The 23,889-nt window shown below is 46.1% G+C and overlaps 1 protein-coding gene across 1 annotated transcript in view; it reads left to right on the top strand.

Annotated features, from left to right (window-relative positions):
- NOX4 (NADPH oxidase 4) overlaps window positions 1–23,889 on the top strand; it is a 160,417-nt gene that overhangs the window by 70,799 nt on the left and 65,729 nt on the right. The window contains exon 12 of the mRNA XM_075851448.1: window positions 800–860. Within this exon, the coding sequence (XP_075707563.1) occupies window positions 800–860 (61 nt within the window). The remainder of the gene's footprint in view (window positions 1–799; window positions 861–23,889) is intronic.

Raw genomic sequence — 23,889 nt, 5'->3', positions numbered from 1 at the left:
TTCTGACACTATAGCAGGGCCCTTCTACAACAGAGCCCATGAGGTCTTGAAGTAGATAACCCCATGTAAGCATCAGGGTCTTTGAATATATGGGGTGGTGTTGAACTCCCCTCCTGCAAGCAGAAACAGAATCAACAGTATAATCCACAGCTCCTACTCTGCTTCATATCTCTGCAGGGGTGGGACTCCAGGTTGCTTATTTTGAAATATCTAAGGCCCAGTTCACACAGTTTTTTTTGTAGCGTAAACCGCATTGGAATCAGCACCAAAAAATTTCTGAATCATTGTCAGGCAGAGCCATTCTTTTTCCGCCGCCAGCTTTTAGCCACTCGCGGTAACAAAAAAAGCGCCATGCTCTTTCTTGCCGCGGTTACGCCTCTGACCTCCCATTGAAATCAATGGGAGGCAGAGAAAGCGTTTTTCGCAGCGTTTTTTGCCAGATGGTCGCAGGCGAAAAATGCTGTGAAGAAATTGCAGGCAGGTCAAAATCTGCCTCGAAACACCTGAATGAATTTTGAGGCAGATTTTTCTGCCTGCAAAAAAACTCAGCGTGAACAGGGCCTAAGGAGTCCTACCCACCTGTGTACGCCCATGCGCTACAATGTTTTTCATTCATTACAACACAGTTCGTGCTATATTTGGGAATAAAATGATTCCTCCGTAACATAACATGTTGGAATAAGCCGTTAAGGAGTGACCACCGATATAAAACTATTACATTGCTGTGTTTTTGTTATTATTTTGTAGTAAATTCTCTGGTTCTTCTTTCTTGTTGACTTCTGTCTTTTCATATTTTTAGTGCCCTACGGAGACAAAAGCCACATTTGCGGTTCACATAAAGATAGTGGGAGACTGGACAGGTATGTTCTACAAAATGCTGGATGAAGATTTATTTTAGTAAAATGAGGTCCATTCTAAAAAAAATTATAATAGTCGTTTGGTGTGGAGTGGACATTAAAGAGGCTCTGTCACCAGATTTTGCAACCCCTATCTGCTATTGCTGCAGATCGGCGCTGCAATGTAGATTACAGTAACGTTTTTATTTTTAAAAAACGAGCATTTTTGGCCAAGTTATGACCATTTTTGTATTTATGCAAATGAGGCTTGCAAAAGTACAACTGGGCGTGTATTATGTGCGTACATCGGGGCGTTTTTACTACTTTTACTAGCTGGGCGTTCTGACGAGAAGTATCATCCACTTCTCTTCAGAACGCCCAGCTTCTGGCAGTGCAGACACAGCGTGTTCTCGAGAGATCACGCTGTGACGTCACTCACAGGTCCTGCATCGTGTCGGACGAGCGAGGACACATCGGCACCAGAGGCTACAGATGATTCTGCAGCAGCATCGGCGTTTGCAGGTAAGTAGCTACATCGACTTACCTGCAAACGCCGATGCTGCTGCAGAATCAACTGTAGCCTCTGGTGTCGATGTGGCCGACACGATGCAGGACCTGGGGCAGGAAGTGAGTGACGTCACAGCGTGATCTCGCGAGAACACGGTGTGTCTGCACTGCCAGAAGCTGGGCGTTCTGAAGAGAAGTGGACGCCCAGCAATAGCAGATAGGGGTTGCAAAATATGGTGACAGAGCCTCTTTAAGCCATAAATGTGGAAATGATACATGCCTCTGAATGTGTTTTACCGTATTTTTCGGACTATAAGACGCACCCAGGTTTTAGACAACAGAAAATAGGAAAAAATTATTTCATATTTGACTACTTTTACAAAGAAAAAACAATTTGTTAAAAAAAATATTTTTCACAGGACGAGCTGTAGTTTTTATTGGCACCATTTTTTGTTACATACTATTTTTTGATCACATTTTGTTAGCGCTAAGGTGACCAAAAAACAACGATTCTGGTGTTTTAAATGTTATTTTTTTACGCCGTTCACCGTGCGAGTTAAATAATAGTATATTGTAATATTTCTGACTTTTACGGACGCAGCGCTACCAATTTTATTTTATTTTTTACATTGTGCTTGGGGAAAAATGTGAAAATATTTTTTTTTTAACTTTTACTATTTTTTTTACACCCGATAAAATGTATCTAACTTTTTTTTTTTTTTATTACACATGTTATTCGTTCCCCTAGGGGACTTGAACCAGCGATCGTTAGATCTCTGGTACAATACACTACAGTACATGGATGAATTATGGAAACAGCATAACTCGCTGAGCTACGCTGTTTCCGTAACTCTCATAGAACTGAATAGTAGTTACGGAAACAGCTTAGCTCGCATGCAACGCTGCTTCTGTAATCATTAAGTGGCCGGGAGAGCGCACGAAGCTAGAATGGGAATTAGAGGGCCCCGTTCTAGAGATAGGTGTGGGTCCCAGAGGTGGAACCCGCATCTATCTGACATTTATGACAGATACACATCCTGTGGATCTGTCATAAATGTCCTTCATGGAAAAATCCCTATAAATGCTGCGGTTGCTATTGAGCAGCATTTAACTAGATAAATCACTGTCCCTAGCCATTAGAGCAGTACGTCCGCTATAAAACACAGCTGACACCTGCAGCGTATCGAGCGCGATGCCCGCTCGAAACATCATCCCCCCCGCTCCATGATGTGCCGGGTCCCTTGACTGCTGACTATAAGTCGCAGGGACTATTTAGTAAGATTTATTCTTGCTAAAAACAGCGTCTTATAGTCCGAAAAATACGGTATATAGTTGGCCTGTAGGTACTGCTCAGTTTATTAGGTAGGTAGAGTAGGTGGGACCCTATTTTGGCTTTGGAATGGCCTAATGTCTAGTCATAGAAATTCAATGAGCCAGTAAAATCCTTTTGAGGCATCATGGAATTGATGGTATAGCACATAGGAAGAGAGAGCAGGGTGAAATCTAAAATTCAAGATGGTGTCTGATCAGGAGAAGACATGAAGCTGAACTGCAGGGAAGTGAGAACAATATACATAAGAGAAGTCCAGAGATGAACAAATAATCTGGTGTAGGTTGCAATGATAGAAAGTTTTCCGCTGGTGTAAGGGATCTGCCAGACACAGCTTCTGTGTCAACGCCCATAGGTAATCAGTCTGCACCTGCTTCTATGTCTGTGAGACTGACTCCACCTTCCACCACTCAGGATGGCAGGCTTAGGAGTGGGAGAGCCTGTCGCGGCCTGGCCGGACGGAGCTAGCTCCCGCCCTCTGTCTATTTATACCTGCCTTTCCTGTTCCTCCTTTGCTTGTGATTCTTCTCTGCTGGTTTCCTGGCCCTGCTGCGGCTTCTTGAACTGCTGCCCTCTGCTTGTTGTTGACCTTGGCTTTTCTGACGGCTCTTCTGCTCAGCGTTTTTGTGCCTCGCTCATCTCCTGGTTTGGCTCGGCTCGTTCGCCTCGCTTGTTGCTCGCGGTGTTCCCGTGGGCGGCTTCCCCATTTCCCCGGCTTCTTTGTGCCCTTGTCTGTTTGTCTGTCGTGCACCTGTTGGGTGTGGGGACTGTCGCCCAGTTGTGCCCCGTCGCCTGGGGCGGGTCGTTGCGGGTGGGCGGGGACTGGGTGGCGGGTGGATTGGGGCTCACCTGTCTGTCTCCCTGCCCCGACATTGCAGCTGGAGTGCTTCTTTAATTATTGAGTGCAGTCATGTCTGAATGTGTTCTGTAATTCTACTTCAGTTCCTTTGATAGGAATCTCCTGTTTCACATTTTTTATTGTCAGCCATATTCGCTCTCATGGAGCTGTTTTTTTTGTCACCCAATCACTAAAGGTTCTCCCTTTTCCTGTCTCAGCTGTCTTTAGCCATCAGTCACAATCCCCCCTCCCTTTCCTCTCACGGTGCAGAGACATGCTAAATTAAATCTATGCCTTAAAAGAATGAAATAGGATCTAGTATTAGTGACCATAGATGAAAGTGAACTTCAGCAGTGCTGACATCAGGGATGAAGGAAGTAGCTAACTTCCCCTCTTACAAGAAGTTGAGGACATGCCTGTATAATAAAAAAAAAAAGTTATCATCAATGTATTCATTTTGTTGTCCATCAAAACACACAGCATGAATAGGTTTTGTTTAAATCTCTGAAAAGGCACTTTAACCCTTTGACCACCATTTCTAAAAAGTGGCAGATGGCCAGATTGACAGTTAACATACAATTATTTATTTCTGTTGCTTACACATATTCATATTTAGTGTCACCACTCACATCAATCTCTGTCCCCAATAGGGCTAGCAATTTGATCTCCCTATCTACAATATACACACAAGGGTCCATTTCATATAACCTAACAGTTTATTTTTCGAGTGTGGCAGGAAATCAAAAAACCCGGAGGAGACCTACACAAACATGAGGAGAATATCTAAACTCCATCCATATAACGGCCTTGGTCGGATTCGAACCCAGGACCCCAGCAAAAATAGTTAATTAACACATGTACAATTAATAATAAATGTAATTGTAGGGGGAAAATCCACACTCATTAAAGACAACAGCTAGTGAAAACAACAATAAGTACTTCCATTATATAAAACCTTTATTTGATGATTATTAGAACTTGCCCTTCTCTTACTTCTGCTATGCTTAGTCCCGATTGACACTTTTTGGTGTATGGCACTTTGTCTGCAGACAGATATATTACATTCAAAAACTGTTCAAAGGAATTTAACAACTTCTCTATGCCTGTTTTATGGCATTGAAAAGTCGCAAAAATTTTGACTTTTAAGCCACTTCTGTCCCTCTCACCATTTGGGTGGCGCTTAACTGAAAGAAGCGGAACCACCAGTGGCTGGTGAAGAATATAACTACTATAATACTGCTCCCTATATACAAGAATATAACTACTATAATACTGCCCCCTATATACAAGAAAATAACTACTATAATACTGCTCCCTATATACAAGAATATAACTACTATAATACTGCCCCCTATATACAAGAATATAACTACTATAATACTGCTCCCTATATACAAAAATATAACTACTATAATACTGCCCCCTATGTACAAGAATATAACTACTATAATACTGCTCCCTATGTACAAGAATATAACTACTATAATACTGCCCCCTATGTACAAGAATATAACTACTAAATTATTCCCACCTATATACAAGAATATAACTACTATAATACTGCCCCCTATATACAAGAATATAACTACTATAATACTGCCCCTATATACAAGAATATAACTACTATAATACTGCCCCCTATATACAAGAATATAACTACTAAATTATTCCCACCTATATACAAGAATATAACTACTATAATACTGCCCCCTATGTACAAGAATATAACTACTATAATACTGCCCCCTATATACAAGAATATAACTACTATAATACTGCCCCTATATACAAGAATATAACTACTATAATACTGCCCCTATATACAAGAATATAACTACTATAATACTGCCCCTATATAAAAGAATATAACTACCATAATACTGCCATCTATATACAAGAAAATAACTAATATAATACTGTCCCCTATATACAAGAATATAATTACTATAATACTGCCCCCTATATACAAGACTATAACTACTATAATACTGCCTCCTATGTACAAGAATATAACTACCAGTGGCGTAACTACTGCGGTAGCAGCCGTAGCGTCTGCTACGGGGTCCGCGGCTTGAGGGAGCCCGTGCTACCAGCCGACACGCCGCCCCCATATACCCGGTGGCGCTGCTAGCAGCCGTTATGGCTGCTACCAGTGGCATAACTACCGCGGTAGCAGCCGTAGCGGCTGCTACGGGGCCCGTGGGGCTTGAGGGGGCCCATGCCACCAGCCGTCACGACCCCCCATATACTCGGTGGCGCCGTCGAGCCTCCAACAAGTATGGGCCAGGCGACACAGGCCCTCTCATGACTGTTGGCGTCGCTAGCACCGGGGGGGGGCCGGGTGCTAGCGACAGCCAAATACATGCATTAGCGCTGAATAGCCGGGCATGTTCCGTGTCCGACCATTCAGCACTTTACAATGACGCTGATTGGCTAGCGGCACGATGACGTAATCTCGCCGCTTCCACGCTTGAAATGCGCTGATTGACGGGGCAAGTCATTCTGCCCCGCCAATCAGCGTCCTTGGACGGCGCTCGTTCAACTCCTGCAGACCCGCTCAGAAAAGAGCAGATCTGCATCGCCAGTGAGCAGGAACGGGATCATGTATATACTCATATTTCATTTTTTTTCCCTCATAAAACAATTAATGGCATTATCTATAGATGGGGATCTATCTATATCTATCTATAGGGGGGTTGTCTATATGTGGGCCACTATATACAGGGGGGTCTATATGTGGGGATGTGAGGTACAATCTACATGGGGGGTCTAAATGTGGGGATGTGGGCCACTTTATACAGGGGGTCTATATGTGGCGCACTATCTACAGGGTGGTCTATATGTGGGGCACTATATACAGGGGGAGCTATATGTGAGACACTATACAAGGGTGGGCTGTATGTAGAGCACGATCTACAGGGGAGCTATTTTTTAGGGCACTTTCTATAGGGGTGGGCTATATGTGGAACACTATATACAAGGGTGGGTTACCTGTGGGGCACTAGCAACAGGGTGGCTTTATGTAGGGCACTGTCTACAGAGGTGGGCTATACGTGGAGCACTACCTATAGGGTAAAATATATGTAGGGCAGCACGGTGGCTATGGGGGCACCATCTACAGGGGGCATGGTGTGTGTGTGTGTGTGTGTGTGTGTGTGTGACAGTGGACTATTATAATCAGGGACACCGTCTATGGCGCTATTATAGTTAGAGGTGCAAGAGGTGTTGAGAATTTTAACTTTGTTTATAGGTGCAGAAATGTTTTAAAAGTGAGAAGCTGAAGACATCTGCGCGGAAAACTGCAGAAATGGGTCATGGCCGGTTGAAATCCATCATAGAGGTCTGGACCGGAGGGAGAAGAGAAGAACTAGAATCTGAGACGTCATCGGTGAGTCACTTAATGTAAATGTTTATTCTGCCTCTAATCAGCACTGTAGTCACTGTATGATCTGCAGCGAGATGATGGGTGGTATGATTATGATATAATTTTTTTTTGTGAAACAGCATCTGCCAGCATATCCTCACCATTATTCGGGCCATGCTGGGAGCTGTAGTTTTACGCCGTACAAACCTAAACGGCAGGGGTGGCACTAAATTGAGCTGTATTTGTTCTGGTGCTGTATATATGTACTGATCTTGGTTCTGATGCTGTATGTAAATACTGAGCTTAGTTCTGGTGCTGTATATACGTATGAGATTGGTTTTGGTGCTGTGTGTATACAGTGAAGGAAATAAGTATTTGATCCCTTGCTGATTTTGTAAGTTTGCCCACTGTCAAAGTCATGAACAGTCTAGAATTTTTAGGCTAGGTTAATTTTACCAGTGAGAGACTTTTTTTTATATATAATCTATCTCTCACTGGTAAAATTAACCTAGCCTAAAAATTCTAGACTGTTCATGTCTTTGACAGTGGGCAAACTTACAAAATCAGCAAGGGATCAAATACTTATTTCCTTCACTGTATATGTAATGTGTTTTGGTCTGGTGCTGTATATATGTACTGAGCTTGGTTCTGGTGCTGTATTTATGTACTGAGGTTTGTTCTGGTGCTGTATATATGTACTGAGCTTTGTTCTGGTGCTGTATGTATGTTCTGAGCTTGGTTCTAGTGCTGTATATATGTACGGAGTGTAACGTCTATGGCCGGGGGTCGTCGTTCAGACTTACCCTTTGACGGCCCCGACCATGGACATCTCTCTTCACGGTGTCTGCTCCCTCCAGGGAGACGCCGGCACTCACTTCCGGGTCCTCGGACTGATTTCCGCAGGGTGCGTGTGCCCGCACGTGCACGGCCTTAAAGGGCCAGTACACGTCCAGCTGTCACCCATCAATTATTAGCCCAAATGGCTGCTGTACTATAAAAAGGGGCTCTGCCCACTTGTTCCTCGTCTGAGCGTTGTTGTATACCTAAGTTTGTCTTGCAAATGGTCTCCCAGTGTTTTCCAGTTCCCAGTGTTATCTGTTCCTGCTGCCTGAAAGTCAAGTCGTGCCTCCGCTACTGTCTACATTGCCGAAGGTACCCATTCCGAACTATAGACATTGTTTTTTACCTTGTTGGCCAGCTGCTACCCTGCTACGCGATACGACCCAGTGGGTCCACACCCCGCGCCGTGACAGTACGCTCAGGCCACGGACCCCGCTGTCCAAATCAAGAGCCTGTCGTCCTCCCAAGCCATGCAAGCGGACCTGCAGGATCTGCAAGCACGACAGGATTAACTCGTTGTGGCAGTAGACTCCATGGCACAGCAGCTGCGTGCGCTAGTTACTTCCCTCACCACTCCTATTCAAGCTCTTCCGATCGACCCTCCTGCTACACCTCCTGGCAATCCCAGTTCAGACCCTCGGTTCTCGCTGCCATTGCAAGTTCGTGCAGGGGGTTTCTGAATCTATGCCAAATCCACTTCACTCTTTACGCCCGAGCATTTCTTTTGGACGGAGCCAGGATCGCCTTCATTATATCTCTACTTTCCGGCAAGGCCCTGGCATGGGCGAATGGCAATCTGGGAACGACAGGGACCCGAGACTTCCAGGGGTTCATGCGGTTGTTCCGTTCCGTATTTGAGGAGCCTGGACGAGCCTCGTCGGCAGCTACTGCTATCTTGAACCTGCGTCAGGAGGACACCTCCATCGGCGAATACACCATCCAGTTCCGGTCTCTGGCAGGAGAATTGTCCTGGAACAATGAGGCCTTGGTATCATCCTTCTGGCATGGCCTATCGCCTGAGATCAAGGACGAACTGGCTGCTCGAGATCTCCCAGCTGCCCTGGATGACCTGATACTACTGGCTACCCGTGTGGACATAAGGCTCAGAGAGAGGTCTCAAGAGATTCTACAGGAGAAACAGCTTCCTAGACTGGCACCCAACTTCCAGCAACCCCTCTTGCCTTGTTCTTCTGCTGCGTCCGAGGTTCCGATGCATAGGGATCGACTTAAACTGTCCGTTCCAGAAAAACAGCGCAGGCGCACCTCTGGACTCTGTCTGTACTGCGGCCTCACTGGCCATGTCGTGCGTCTGTGTCCTCAGAGGCCTAAGAAACCCCAGCGCCTGGGATTGGTTGGAGAGACAACCCTGGGCGCTACTACACTTAAAAGAGAACTCTCGTCCAAACGGTTTATTCCTGTAACCATCGTCGCTAGCGAGAGACCTCATGCTGTTGATTTCGGAACTCTTTGATCGTATACGGGGGGCAAAAGATTTTTCCAAGCTTGACCTGTGGGGGGCTTACAATCTAATCCGGATCTGTCAGGGTGACGAGTGGAAGACTGCATTTAACACACGTGATGGACACTACGAATATTTGGTCATGCCCTTCGGCCTGTGTAACGCTCCAGCAGTATTTCAAGAATTTGTGAATTACATTTTTCGTGATCGCCTCTATGTCTGTGTTGTGGTGTATCTCGATGATACCTTGATTTTTTTCCCCAGATCTTGTGACTCATCAGGGCCATGTCCGCCAGGTGTTGCTTCAATTAAGGGAGAATCATCTTTACGCCAAGTTGTAGAAGTATGTGTTCCAAGAGAAGTCTCTACCCTTCCTGGGCTACATCCTCTCTGATCAGGGTCTCAAGATGGACCCTGAAAAGGTCAAGGCTGTCCAGGAGTGGCCACGTCCCCAAGGCTTAAGGGCCATACAACGCTTCCTGGGATTTGCCAACTTCTACAGACTATTCATTCGCAACTTCTCTTCTTTGACAGCCCCCATCTCCACCCTCACTAAAAAGGGTATGAATGCCAAGGTATGGACTCCAGAGGCGGAAGTCGCATTTAAAACCTTAAAAAAGGCCTTGACATCAGCCTCTATTCTTCATCACCCTGATGTGTCTCTACAGTTTTCATTGGAGGTGGACGCCTCCTCTGTTGGTGCTGGTGCACTATTGTTCCAGAAAGGTTCGAGAGGCAAGACGGTGGTATGTGGTTACTACTCCAAGCTGTTTTCTTCCGCAGAGCGCAACTACTCAATTGGAGATTGGGAGTTACTGGCCATCAAGCTGGCCCTGCAGGAGTGGAGACACCTACTGGAAGGCGCAGCTCATCCTATCCTGGTCTTCACGGACTACAAGAACTTGACCTACCTACAGACGGCTCAATGCCTGAATCCTCGTCAAGCCAGGTGGTCATTGTTTTTTGCACGGTTCCGGTTCGAACTCCACTACCGACCTGCCGACAAGAATGTGAGGGCCAATGCCTTGTCTAGGTCATTTGAGACAGAGGACACTGTGGAGTCCCCACAGAATATTATCGATCCTTGCTGCATCTACTCTGTTAACCCTCTGCAGGTTAGAGACATTCCTCCGGGAAAAACTTTTGTACGTCTGGCAGACAGAGGAATGATCCTTCGCTGGGGTCACAGTTCCAAGCTGGCAGGTCACGCGGGTGCCCGTAAGACCCGAGACCTAATTGCCCGTCAGTTCTGGTGGCCCATGCTGCCTAAAGACGTCATGGACTTTGTCTCCTCCTGTATGGTGCGTGCAGCAAACAAAGTTGCCCACTCCAGAACAGCCGGTCTGATCCAACCACTGCCCGTGCCCGATGCCCCCTGGCGGCATATTGCTATGGACTTTGTCACAGATCTGCCTCTCTCTGCGGCATGCAGTGTGATCTGGGTGGTGGTGGATCGTTTTTCTAAAATGGCTCATTTTATTCCTCTGACTGGGCTGCCTTCTGCTGCTCGACTGTCTGATCTCTTCATGCAACACATCTTCCGTCTGCACGGATTACCCCTGCATATTGTCTCGGATCGAGGGGTCCAGTTCACCTCAAAGTTCTGGAGAGCACTCTGCAGCCTACTCGGTGTAAAGTTGGACTTCTCCTCAGCTTACCATCCTCAGTCCAATGGACAAGTTGAAGGGGTTAACCAAATTATGGAGAACTATCTGCGCCACTTTGTCTCCAGACGACATGATGACTGGGTGCAGCTGCTCCCGTGGGTGGATTTCTCTTATAATAACCATACCAGTGAGTCCACCACCTCCAGCCCGTTCTTCATAGTTTACGGCCAACATCCTCGAATACCCCTGCCTGGCTCTACTATGTCCCAGGTGCCTGCAGCCGACTCTACCTTCAGGAACTTTCTGAAAATATGGCAGTAGACACGATCTTCTATTCTGCTGGCGTTGGACCGCATGAAGAGAAAGGCAGACACTAGAAGACGAGAACCTCCCCAGTTTCTTCCAGGTACAAAGGTCTGGCTGTCTTCCAGGAATATCTGGCTGAGGGTGCCATCTTGCAAGTTTTCTCCCAGGTTCTTGGGACCCTTCAAGATTCTACTACAGATCAATCCTGTGTCATACAAGCTTCGACTGCCTCCTACCCTCAAGATCCCTAACTCCTTCCACGTCTCCTTGCTAAAACCTGTGGTCCTGAACCGCTACTCCAGGACTCCTATTTCCGCAGTGGCTCCTGGCGGTTCATCCGGAACTTTCGAGGGAGATCCTGGCCACCAAGAAAGTAGGAGGAAGGAAGTTTTATTTGGTGGATTGGAGGGGATTTGGTCCAGAGGAGAGGTCTTGGGAGCCAGAGGAGAACATTGATGCTCCTGTCCTCGTGAAGAAATTTCTTTCCCGCTCTGGTCCCAAGAAGAGGCAGCGTAAGAGGGGGAATACTGTAACGTCTATGGCCGGGGGTCGTCATTCAGACTTACCCCTTGACGGCCATGGACATCTCTCTTCACGGTGTCTGCTCCCTCCAGGGAGACGCCGGCACTCACTTCCGGGTCCTCGGACTGATTCCCGCAGGATGCGTGCACGACCTTAAAGGGCCAGTACGCGTCCAGCTGTCACCCATCAATTATTAGCCCAAAGGGCTGCTGGACTATAAAAAGGGGCTCTGCCCACTGGTTCCTTGCCTGAGTGTTGTTGTATACCTAGTTTGTCTTGCAAATGGTCTCCCAGTGTTTTCCAGTTCCCAGTGTTACCCGTTCCTGCTGCCTGTACCTTGTATGCCGTGCTATCGTATCTGAAAGTCAAGTCGTGCCTCCGCTTCTGTCTACATTGCCTCAGGTACCCATTCCGAACTATGGACATTGTTTTGTACCTTGTTGGCCAGCTGCTACCCCGCTACGCGGTATGGCCCAGTGGGTCCACACCCCGCGCAGTGACACGGAGCTTGGTTCTAGTGCTGTATTTATACGCTAATCTTGGTTGTGGTACTGTATTTATGTACTTAGCTTGGTTCTAGTGCTGTTTATATGTCAGAGCTTCGTTCTAGTGCTGTATTTATGTACTGCATATAATACTGCCCCCTATATACAAGAATATAACTACTATAATACTGCCCCCTATGTACAAGAATATAACTTCTATAATACTGCCCCCTATATACAAGAATATAACTACTATAATACTGCCTCCTATGTACAAGAATATAACTGCTATAATACTACCCCTATATACAAGAATATAACTACTATAATACTGCCCCCTATATACAAGAATATAACTACTATAATACTGCTCTCTATGTACAAGAATATAACTACTATAATACTACCCCCTATATACAAGAATATAACTACTATAATACTGCCCCCTATATACAAGAATATAACTATAAAACTGCCCCCTATATACAAGAATATAACTACTATAATACTGCTCCTATGTACAAGAATATAACTACTATAATACTGCCTGCTATGTACAAGAATATAACTACTATAATACTGCCCCTCTGTATATTCAGTTTTATAAATCTGAATTATTTGAAGCCGTTCACCTCTCTCTATAGAGCTTTGTAAGTTAATGAGCTATAAGTGAACAGGGGAAGTCGTGTACAATTAGAGACTCCAAAGTTCAGGGTTACATAAATGTATAGGTCACCGCTTGCAGTTTCTCACTCCACAGCAGTCTACTTGCACCTAATTTAATCACTGACTGATAAATGTCTTCGGTGCATTATGAAAGTCGTCCTTCTGGGCCACAATTTTTTGTCTTTTAATCCTGGAGAGAATAATTAGGGAATGTATTATTTCAATTAAAATTGTTTCATGGTTATTTGATGATTCTTGCGAGATTACGATTTCCCAAGTAATATATGCAAGAGATAATGTTAATTTTAATTAAGTAATCTACAACTCTTAGCTAAACTCAGATGATATTATAACAGTGTCAAAAAGAGGCCGTGGAGTGTTATGTTGTTGGGACATTCACATTTCCATAATGGAAATTAAAAGAAAATTCTTGACATGACTTCAAGTATCTCTCCTATAGAAAACATCACAAACTGTTTCGGAGACTCCATGTGGGGTATCTAAATCTATTAATGGGTTGGCTTGATTGACTTCGTCTCAGTACCATTTCTCGAAGCCGCCATATTCCACACATATTTTTGTTTTTACTTGAGAACAAGGTTTGTCCTTTGTTACACCCAAAAAAGACTGAACATAAAACACAATAATGGCACAAGGGTGTAGTCTATCACAAATTCTTTACAAAAGGAAAAAGAGCCCCTGACCACCCCCTTAATCTCCGAGCCAGGTGCACGAGTACCAATGACAAGTGGCTACCCCTTCGTCAAAATTTAAGGTGGCAATACACATTAGATGAATGTTGTCTGAACCTGCCGATTACGACTAGACTAACCGACCACCTAATGTGTATTGGGGCCTCCGGACCCTGACAATAGAGGTCGAGAGAAGGAAGGGTTGGGCAAATGGATTTCAACATGCCAATATTTTTGTTTCAGGGGAGGTAGGATGCTCTATCTACTCAAAATACATGCGTACATGTGTATGGGGGGACGGATACGCTGCGCAAAAATCATGCAGTGTGTCCGACCTGGAACCCGCAGGACGTTCCGTCCGAAAAATCACAACGAAAATTTTCGGATGAAAAATCCGCTGCGGAAGAAAGCCGTTCATACTACCCCCTACCTCCTCTGACGTCCGCCCTGGCCTCCCTGGATGACATTGCAGGCCATGTGACGCTTCAGCCCGTGATTGGCTGCAGCGGTCGCATGGGATGCAACGTCATCACAAGAGGCCGGACAGCCAGAAGAAGGAGGGCGTTCTGTGTAAGTATGCTTTTTTTTTTCTTCCGGTGTTGCGATTTCTGCTACGTGGAAACCTTAAAGTTTAGGTTATCCACCCCACATGGGAGAGCCTAAATTGTAAAGGGATGAGTAAGCTAAGAGCCACACCCCCATGTATTGAGGCATTGTATGGTACAGTTATTAAACCACCCGAATACACCGGGGTTGGCCAACAGAGGTATCGCGCAGGTATATGATTATATGTATATGAGTGCGGTGTATCGCAGACACTGAGCAGTCCCTGCTGCATCATTACAAGTGAAAAGGAGAAAATAAAGTGAATGATGAGGAAACAATCCGACTTGCTGAGTGCTTTGACAATTTTTTTTATACACATATTTGGGGGTTCACTGTAAAAAACCCATTCATTACAATGTAACATGGTAACTGCAGAAGAAGCACTAGCCGTGAATATAACCTTTAAATATTATTTTTATTTTTATTTCATCCAAAAAAAATAGATAAAAAGACTTGCGCATTTTGCTCAGTCCTAATGCCGTCTGTAGAAAACCGTGTAAACATAGTAAAAACAGCAGCCGTCATGAATATTTTAGGTGCTAGTGGATTAAACCAAGTGTTGTGCCGCAGTGTTCTGCCCTCTGGTCGCTCTTTCTGTTTACCAGAGCAAAAATATTTTAATTGCTGCTAGTTAGTGTGTATCACCCCTCCGGGCAACGTCTCGCTTCTATTACACTTAAAGGAGGACATTAAAAAAAAGTCCATTAATGTGAATGCCTGATGTGAACTGTATGGAAACCGAATCTGCTGTAAATCTAGGATCATCTTGTATTTCTCCAATAACGCCATAGAATAATAAGCGTTAGCGTTTGTACAAGTGATGGTAGGGTATATGGTGCATATATATATATATATATATATATATATGTGCGTGTGTATATCAGTATTGTAGAACTAGACACCTGTTATACTTTTGATCTATAGCCGATAAGCAAAAATTTAAACGAGGTTCTTATTTAACATTTTGATCAAATTGTATAAGCCCACTTGCCACTTCACGGCGACCTCTTAGAAGCGAGTCCCTACTATATTGGTTGCAGCACCGCATGGGGATCACTGCCGCTGCAACACCACTCCAACAGAGGGAGCAACCCAGTGGCCCAAAAGCACCCATGCTGCCAGGTCACGCCAAGCCTCCTTGGCTCTGAGCCACGTTCCCCCACAAGTGCAGCACCACCGCAACAGACACCACCACACAGCACCACAACATGTGAACAGATGGAATACGCTCACCTCGTCATGCGCTCCTAGTGGCCAACTGAGAGCACACACGCAAGAGCAGAAACGCTTATGAGGTTATTCCCTAATTAAAATCAGCTGGGCCAAATATGTCCAGTGCTGGTACCAAGTTAAACAAAAAGAATGAGGGGGATACACTGTATAATAATATCAGTATTGTAGAACTAGTGCAGCAACCACGAGGAAGAGCTTCCCAGGAGGATGGGAGCAGTAGTGAAGTGCACGGTGTATGGCCTGAGGTATCTGTAGGAATCTCTACCTCTCCTCCCTCGCTCCTTCTCGGGCTGGCACAGTGACAGGGGGGCTGCACTATGGATGATGGTGGTAATAGTCTTTTCCCCCGTAGCAACTCCCGTGATGGTGGTAGTAGTATGTGTGCGCCTGGCAAGGTGGTATGTGGGGTGCCCTTGATGTTATGCAGTGCAGGGACCAGACGACACAGGGGATTTGAATAACTCACGTTTACTGAAGAACTTTATACAGTCTTCCAAAATGGAGGCACGTTATCTTCTGTCCACTTCAACAGTTGAGGGGAAGAAGGGACCAGTGGGTGACCAATGAGGGTTTCAATTGTCCAGCTATATCTAGAAATCATTCACTTTTCCAGCAGCGAGTGTAATAAATGAACTCACTTTTCTCAGTGATGAGGGTTGTAGTTGAGTGACTTGATAGACACTTCTTATATTAATTGTGGCGTGCGGCAGAACCGGTAACAGCGCCAGCAGGAGTTCTGAGGCCCAATATTATATAGACTTCTCCTCAGAAACAAACAGACAGCTTTTCAGCTAAATAATACTTGCTGTGGTGATGATAGAGATGATATGCTGGTTACAATCTCCTTACTGTTCCTCCTCTTGCATTGGGCTGCAGGTGCTGAGACCTGTTGCCAGTTGAAAGGATTGTATTAATCTGCTGTGTCAGAGCAGCTAGCAGACATGTCTGTCTCCTCACAGACACGACCCGACTCCTCTGTGTAGACTGTGAGACAGAGTCAGAGTGAGGCTCTCGGGCTGTAGCCAGGCTCCACCCCCTTTTCAAACAATGCTAGATGTACAATGCACCCTCTAGTGGCTCCCCACTGATACCTTCATTCTTCTCTTCAGCTGGTGAACAGCACACTGTGTGAAAAATAATAAAGACATGTAAAACACATACAATGCATGACATACAAATAACAGGGAACCAGAAGGGTATCTTCTGGGATGCTGCATACTCCCGGACTTAAGACAAGACGTCCTCGTCGTTTTCTTGGATATGAACAGCCTAAAAGATGTAAAAAGGGTTAACATGAAATGCAAACATCTTAATAACATTGTATTCCTGTATTCTTGACTCTCGAAGGGGGAATAGGGGCGAAGATTTCTTCTGTAACAGTTGGAAGATGAGGGGCAGAAGTCTCAAGTCAAGATGAGCGGCAGTGTCCAACAGTTTATGGCACTTAGGATATGAGGGGCTCTGGTACGTCAGAGTCTATGGGGATATTCCCTCTTGAACGTAACAAGGGTTGGTAGGCTTCGGCCTAACTTGGATAGGAATAAATGAAGAAATGAAGAAGGGGCTCTAGAACATAAGAGTCTTTCTTGTTCCCTACTTGCAATTATATTCAATCCCTATAGCGAACTGGTTTCACTCCTTTAGTGGTTCTCTCTGATCTCCTGACAGGTTCAGGTACAACAACAGCAGGTACATGATGTGATCTGTCCTCTGTGTGAGTTGTAGACACTGTAGGTGTAGGATCAGGTGCAAGGAATGACAAAATTGGGGTAAACCACCAACTCAGTGGGTTCTTTATGTCCAAGTGTTGCTCTTGAGTTGAGGACTCAGTAGTTGTTGCTTCAATAGCTTCAGTTACTTCTGGTAGATCAATTGCAACTGGTTCTTCAATTGATATTTCCTGTTCAATGGTAGGCAACTGTTGATCTTGTAGGCACAGTTTAAGCCTGTTACGGTGGACAATTTGCGGTTGTTTACAATCTCTTTGGATCTCATAGATATCTGTTCCTTGGTATGGGACAGCCTTGATGGTATAAGGGATTCTTTCCCACTTAGTGTCCAATTTGCTGGTTCTTTGAAAGTTTTTCAACCAGACAAGGTCTCCAACTTGAAAGGGTTTAGCATTAGCATGTTGGTCATAATCATGTTGTTGCTTCTTTCTCGCTTCTTCCATCCTAGCTTCAACAATTTCATTTGCATCAGCCATGCGTCTTTGGTGTTCACTCACCCACTCTGTGGTTGGTAGAGGGTTCAAGTCATCTGGAACGGACACATTCAATGAAATGTCTGAAGGCAGCTTTCCTTGTCTTCCGAACAATAGGAAGTATGGGGTGTAACCTGTGGAGGCTTGCATAGTGTTGTTGTAGATGTACACCAACTCAGGCAAATGATTTGGCCAGACAGCTCTCTGATGAGGCGGTAAAGTTCTGAGCATCTCAATCAGAATCTGGTTCATCTTCTCACACAACCCATTTCCTTGGGGATGGTAAGCGGTTGTTCTTAGTTTCTTACAGTTGTACAGCTGACAAAGTTCCTGAAATAGTTGGGATTCAAATGCAGAACCTCTATCTGTCAAGATCTTCTCAGGACAGCCATAGGGTAGAAGGAAAGTTTTTAGGAAGACTGCAGCGGTGGTCTTTGCTGTCAAGTCCTTTACTGGTACTGCGACTGTGAATTTGGTGTAATGGTCGATGATGGTCATGGCATAGGTGTATCCTGTTCTACTTGGCTCCATTTTCACATGGTCGATGGCCACGATCTCCAGCGGTCGATGACTCACGATAGGATGCAGAGGGGCCTTTTGGTTTGGCTTCTCTCCTCTTGCTAAGGCACAAGCAGTACATTCTTGACACCATTTCTCGACATCACCTCTAATTCCGATCCAATAGAATCTTCTGCGAATTGTAGCTTCTGTCTTTTGAACTCCAAAGTGTCCAGACTTGTTGTGGTATGCCTCAAGGACAACTTTGGCATCTCTCCTTGGGATGACAATTTGGTGCAGCCGATTACTGGTGATGGGATCCAGCACTCTCCTCAGCAGCAGACCATTCTCTTCAAAGAGACGTTTCCTTTGTCTCCAAAGGCGAAGTAGTTCTGGGTTTGTGTTGCCTCGGCGGATTCTAATGGGTATTTTTTTGGTATCCAGGTAGTCTAGGATATCTCCAATCACTCTGCTCTCAGCTTGCAACAGGGCCCATTGTTCTTGTTCTGGTGACTGCTTCTTGGCCTGTTGGGAAGAACAATGTACCTGGGTTTTGTTGTTGATAGCATCAGGATCTGCAAAGCGGTTGTAGAATGCAGGCATCTCTACTTCCTCTTTGTGGTTGTCATCATCAGGATTCTCCGGGTCTTCTCCTGTAGGCAGGCGGGACAAGGCATCCGCATTGATGTTAGACTTGCCTGTTCTGTATTTGACCACGAAGTTGTAATTTGCTAATCGTGAAGCCCATCTCTGTTCTAAGGCTCCCAGCCTTGCGGTGTTCAGGTGTGCTAGCGGGTTGTTATCTGTGAAGACAGTGAAGGAAGAAGCGGCAAGGTAGTCCTTAAACTTCTCTGTGACGGCCCAGACCAATGCAAGGAACTCCAGCTTGAAGGAACTATAGTTCTGATCGTTTCTTTCAGCTCCTTTGAGTGCTCTACTTGCATAGGCGATCACTCTTTCTTTGTCTCCTTGTTGTTGGGCCAGCACTGCACCAAGTCCTTGGTTGCTTGCATCTGTGTAAAGATGGAAGGGCAGGCTGTAATCTGGGTAGCCCAGAATGGGTGGTTCAGTCAATAATCTTTTTAGTAACTGGAAGGCAATTTCTTGTTCTTCTTTCCAGTTAATGGGAATTCTCCTCTTCAAGTGTTCTTTAGGGTGCCCCCTCAAGAGTTCTTGTAGCGGTTCAGCGATGCGGGCAAAATGAGGAATGAATCTCCGGTAGTACCCGGCAAATCCGAGAAAGCTTCTTACTTCCTTCACAGTGGTAGGTGTAGGCCAACTGTGGACAGCAGCTATCTTCTCAGGATCTGGCTTTATGCCTTCTGCGCTCACTATATGTCCCAAGTACTGGACTTGAGGTTGGAGGAGGTGACACTTGGAGGGTTTGATTTTTAAGCCATTTTTGGTTAGGACCTGGAACACTTCAGCTAGATGCTTGAGATGATCTTCATAGGACTTGGAGTAGACTATGACGTCATCCAGGTATAGGAGCACAGTCTCAAAGTTCCTGTGACCTAGGCATCTTTCCATCAGCCTTTGGAATGTTCCAGGAGCATTGCACAGTCCGAAGGGCATGCAATTGAACTCGAATAAGCCCATTGAGGTGGTGAAGGCTGTCTTCTCCCTATCAGCTGGAGACATTGGTACTTGCCAGTAACCACTTGTGAGATCCAGTGTAGAGAAGTAGGCAGCTGATCCCAGGGCTGTCAGAGATTCTTCAATCCTTGGAAGAGGATAGGCATCCTTGTGGGTAATGTTATTAATTTTTCTGTAATCCACACAGAAGCGAAGGTTGCCATCTTTCTTCCTGACAAGAACTAGTGGTGCAGCCCAGGGGCTGTGACTTTCTTGGATGACTTTGGCCTCTTTCATGTCGTGGACCATCTGCTTCACGTCTTGGTATAGGGCAGGTGGTATAGGCCTGTGTCTTTCCTTAATGGGAGGATGAGTACCAGTGGGAATAGTGTGCTCAATGTCTTTTGCTCTCCCATGGTCCAGAGGATGCTTACTGAAGGCTTCATGGTTATCCTGAGCCACTTCAAGTACTCCTTGGATCTGGTAGGCAGGTGTTGTTGCAGTTCCCACATGGATTTCTCCCCACCAGGGTGTTACTGGTGCTTCTTCTGACGTCTTTAGTTGCTGTGCAGCCTGTTTAGCGGTGACAGTTGGAATGTCCACCAGGTCTTGCACACTGAGTTGGGACAGCTGTGCTACAGGGTAGTACTTCCTCAGGGTTACTGAATGGTCTCCTAAGTTGAGAAGACGGATGGGTACTTTCCCTTCGACCACAGTCACTAAACTTCGGGCAGCCATAACCATTGGATGTTCATCTAGTGGTATTGGTTCCACTAGGGCTTGGTAGTCAAGTCCTTGTAGGCCTGAACGGGCCCGACACCATAGCAGTGTTTCTGTGCCAGGTTTTAGGGTTACTGGATGGTGGTCCTTGATGCGAGCTCTGCAGATCTCTCCTCTGGCGTTGGTGAATCGCTGTTGGGCAGCCAGTACACGGATGGTCTTGTGTATTACCTTCTGGGCAGCCTGGGAAGCCTTGGGGACGGATTGTCGTAGGGCCTCTAGCATTTCTCCATAGCAGTGCTTTAGGATGTTCATTCCCAGAATTACTGTGGGTTGTCCTTGATCTTTAACTTTGATCACGAGGACTCCTTGCTGAGGTAAGTGCACTCCTCCCACTTGGACAGTAGGCTCCCAGTACCCGTGCAGAGGTAGGGACTGGCCGTTGGTAGCGATGACGTCTAACCAGGCTTCTGGAGGTTGCATCAGGATCTCGCTACTCCAGTGTTGTTCAAAGGCGGCCTGCTGGATGGTTGTCACTTGGGATCCCGTATCCAGGAGGGCAGCAAATGGTACTCCATTGATGCGGATGGTAACTTCTGGACGAGGTCCGACAAACCGTGGCAGCCATTTTGGATCTTTGGGACCTATTATTTCTCCTCCCGAGGAATGGTCCTCTGCCTCGGGAGACGTCCGTTTAACGCCCAGCATTGACGTTCTTGGTGACCTATCTTATGGCAGTGTCTGCAGGCAGGTCTCCCATGTTCATCAAAGCGATCTGTCGACGTTTTGTTGGGACTATTGCGGTAGCCCTTGCTAGGACTATTTGGATAACTGTCTCTAGATGTTGGCAGCTCCCATTTTACTGGAGAGCTAGCTTCTAGATTCTCCAGTCGTTGGCAGACTTGCTCCAGGCTTTTGGCAATGAGTTTCAGTTGATCTTGGTACTGATCTCCTCCAGCTGTGATTTGAGCCTGTGTAGCCTGGTAGGTGATGGGCTTGCAAGGTGTTGGATGTGGTGCTACTGGGGCAGGTTCCTCTTCTGCCTCTTTAAGAGGGGTGGTAGCCCTGACTGTTCTTCTTCTGGGCCTTCTTTCTAGTACCTCTATGGCCAGTTCTTTAAACTCATGGAAGGTGCTGTCAGGGTTCTGGACGGACATCATTTGTAGTTGATGACTCATGGAATCTGAGGCGACTCCTTCAATGAACTGCTCCCTCAGGATTCTGTCTGCTTTTTCAGCCTCATGGGGGTCGGCTTGTATCATGGCCCTCATGGTCTCCTGTAAGGAAAGAGCAAAATTTCGGAGTGTCTCACCTGGTTGCTGAACTCTGTCCATGAACCTCATCCTGAGCTCAGAGATGGATTTGGGCTCAAAGGTGGTACGTAGCTGGACCAGGATCTGATCCACAGCCTTCTTTTGGATACGTGGCCAGGACTCCACTTCTTTTAGGGCCACATCTTGTAGTTGTCCCATTAAAATCTCTACCTTCTGTTCTTCTGGAATGGGGTAGAGGCGGAACATGGCAAGCATTTTTTTTCTAAAGTCTTTTAAGGTGTGTGGTTCACCTTTGTAGTGGGGCAGCCATGGGGCCCCTGCATAGTAGGGCATGGACAGCGGCATGATGCAGGGTGCTGCAGCAGGTGTTGTTCTTTCTGTCATGGCCGGTGTAGTGACCGTGCTGAGAACGGGCTCTTCCGTGTCACTTGAGTCCGACATTGTTACTGTCCCTTTAAATTTTTCCAATGTCTATTATTGGCGCTCCCGGACTTTTAACTGAGTCGGGGGTCTTGTTAAAGGTGCTCCCGGACTTTTTATTGGGTCCGGAGTGATGTCCAGGATGCTCCCGGGCTTTTTATTGGGCACCGGTGGTGGTACAGCAGGGGTTAACTTGATGGCCAATTGAATCTGGACTCACCGATGGTATGCTGTTGCTTCCCTCTGGGCTGTACTTTGTTACCGGGCTGTTCCGTTGCTCTCCTGTGATGTTTTTGGGAGAGTTGCTGGTTGCAGGGGATCCGCGGTGGAGGTGCCGTGCAGAGGCTTCACTCATCCAAGATGGCGGCGCCTAGCAGTTTTCGGCCGTTCCCTCTTGCCTGTGCTGGATATTGTGAGTTCCTATAATCATCCAGATGGTGGCGCTAGACTGGCGCCGCAGGTTAACCTGTCTGGAGCGGGTAAATGGAACTGTGACGCAGCAGTTTGTGAGGTAAAATGGCGGATTAACCCCTTTTGGGCTGGAACTGCCGGGAAACAGTGATTTTAACCCCTTTTGGGGCTGAAATAGTCTCTTGCAGCTGCGGTTGCAGCTTTGTACGGTGGGGGCCAGGGCTTTGGGACAAAGTCTCTCTGGTTTGGGGCCCACATGAGATTTAAACGTATCCTGTTCGTGACGCCAAAGTTTATATGCAGCAACCACGAGGAAGAGCTTCCCAGGAGGATGGGAGCAGTAGTGAAGTGCACGGTGTATGGCCTGAGGTATCTGTAGGAATCTCTACCTCTCCTCCCTCGCTCCTTCTCGGGCTGGCACAGTGACAGGGGGGCTGCACTATGGATGATGGTGGTAATAGTCTTTTCCCCCGTAGCAACTCCCGTGATGGTGGTAGTAGTATGTGTGCGCCTGGCAAGGTGGTATGTGGGGTGCCCTTGATGTTATGCAGTGCAGGGACCAGACGACACAGGGGATTTGAATAACTCACGTTTACTGAAGAACTTTATACAGTCTTCCAAAATGGAGGCACGTTATCTTCTGTCCACTTCAACAGTTGAGGGGAAGAAGGGACCAGTGGGTGACCAATGAGGGTTTCAATTGTCCAGCTATATCTAGAAATCATTCACTTTTCCAGCAGCGTGTGTAATAAATGAACTCACTTTTCTCAGTGATGAGGGTTGTAGTTGAGTGACTTGATAGACACTTCTTATATTAATTGTGGCGTGCGGCAGAACCGGTAACAGCGCCAGCAGGAGTTCTGAGGCCCAATATTATATAGACTTCTCCTCAGAAACAGACAGACAGCTTTTCAGCTAAATAATACTTGCTGTGGTGATGATAGAGATGATATGCTGGTTACAATCTCCTTACTGTTCCTCCTCTTGCATTGGGCTGCAGGTGCTGAGACCTGTTGCCAGTTGAAAGGATTATATTAATCTGCTGTGTCAGAGCAGCTAGCAGACATGTCTGTCTCCTCACAGACACGACCCGACTCCTCTGTGTAGACTGTCAGACAGAGTCAGAGTGAGGCTCTCGGGCTGTAGCCAGGCTCCACCCCCTTTTCAAACAATGCTAGATGTACAATGCACCCTCTAGTGGCTCCCCACTGATACCTTCATCCTTCTCTTCAGCTGGTGAACAGCACACTGTGTGAAAAATAATAAAGACATGTAAAACACATACAATGCATGACATACAAATAACAGGGAACCAGAAGGGTATCTTCTGGGATGCTGCACTAGACATGGACCGCACATCCACCTGTTATACGTTTGATCTATAGCTGCTAAGCAAAAATGTATAAACATGAACACGAGGTTCTTAGTTAACATTTTGATCAAATTGTAAAAGCCCACTTGCCACTTCACGGCGTAGCTCAGAACCAAGAAGGCTTG

This window comes from Rhinoderma darwinii, chromosome 2 (assembly GCF_050947455.1).
Source record: "Rhinoderma darwinii isolate aRhiDar2 chromosome 2, aRhiDar2.hap1, whole genome shotgun sequence".
NCBI lineage: Eukaryota > Metazoa > Chordata > Amphibia > Anura > Rhinodermatidae > Rhinoderma > Rhinoderma darwinii.
Note: the sequence above shows the minus strand (reverse complement) of the source record. Positions and strands in the feature narration are given on the sequence as shown.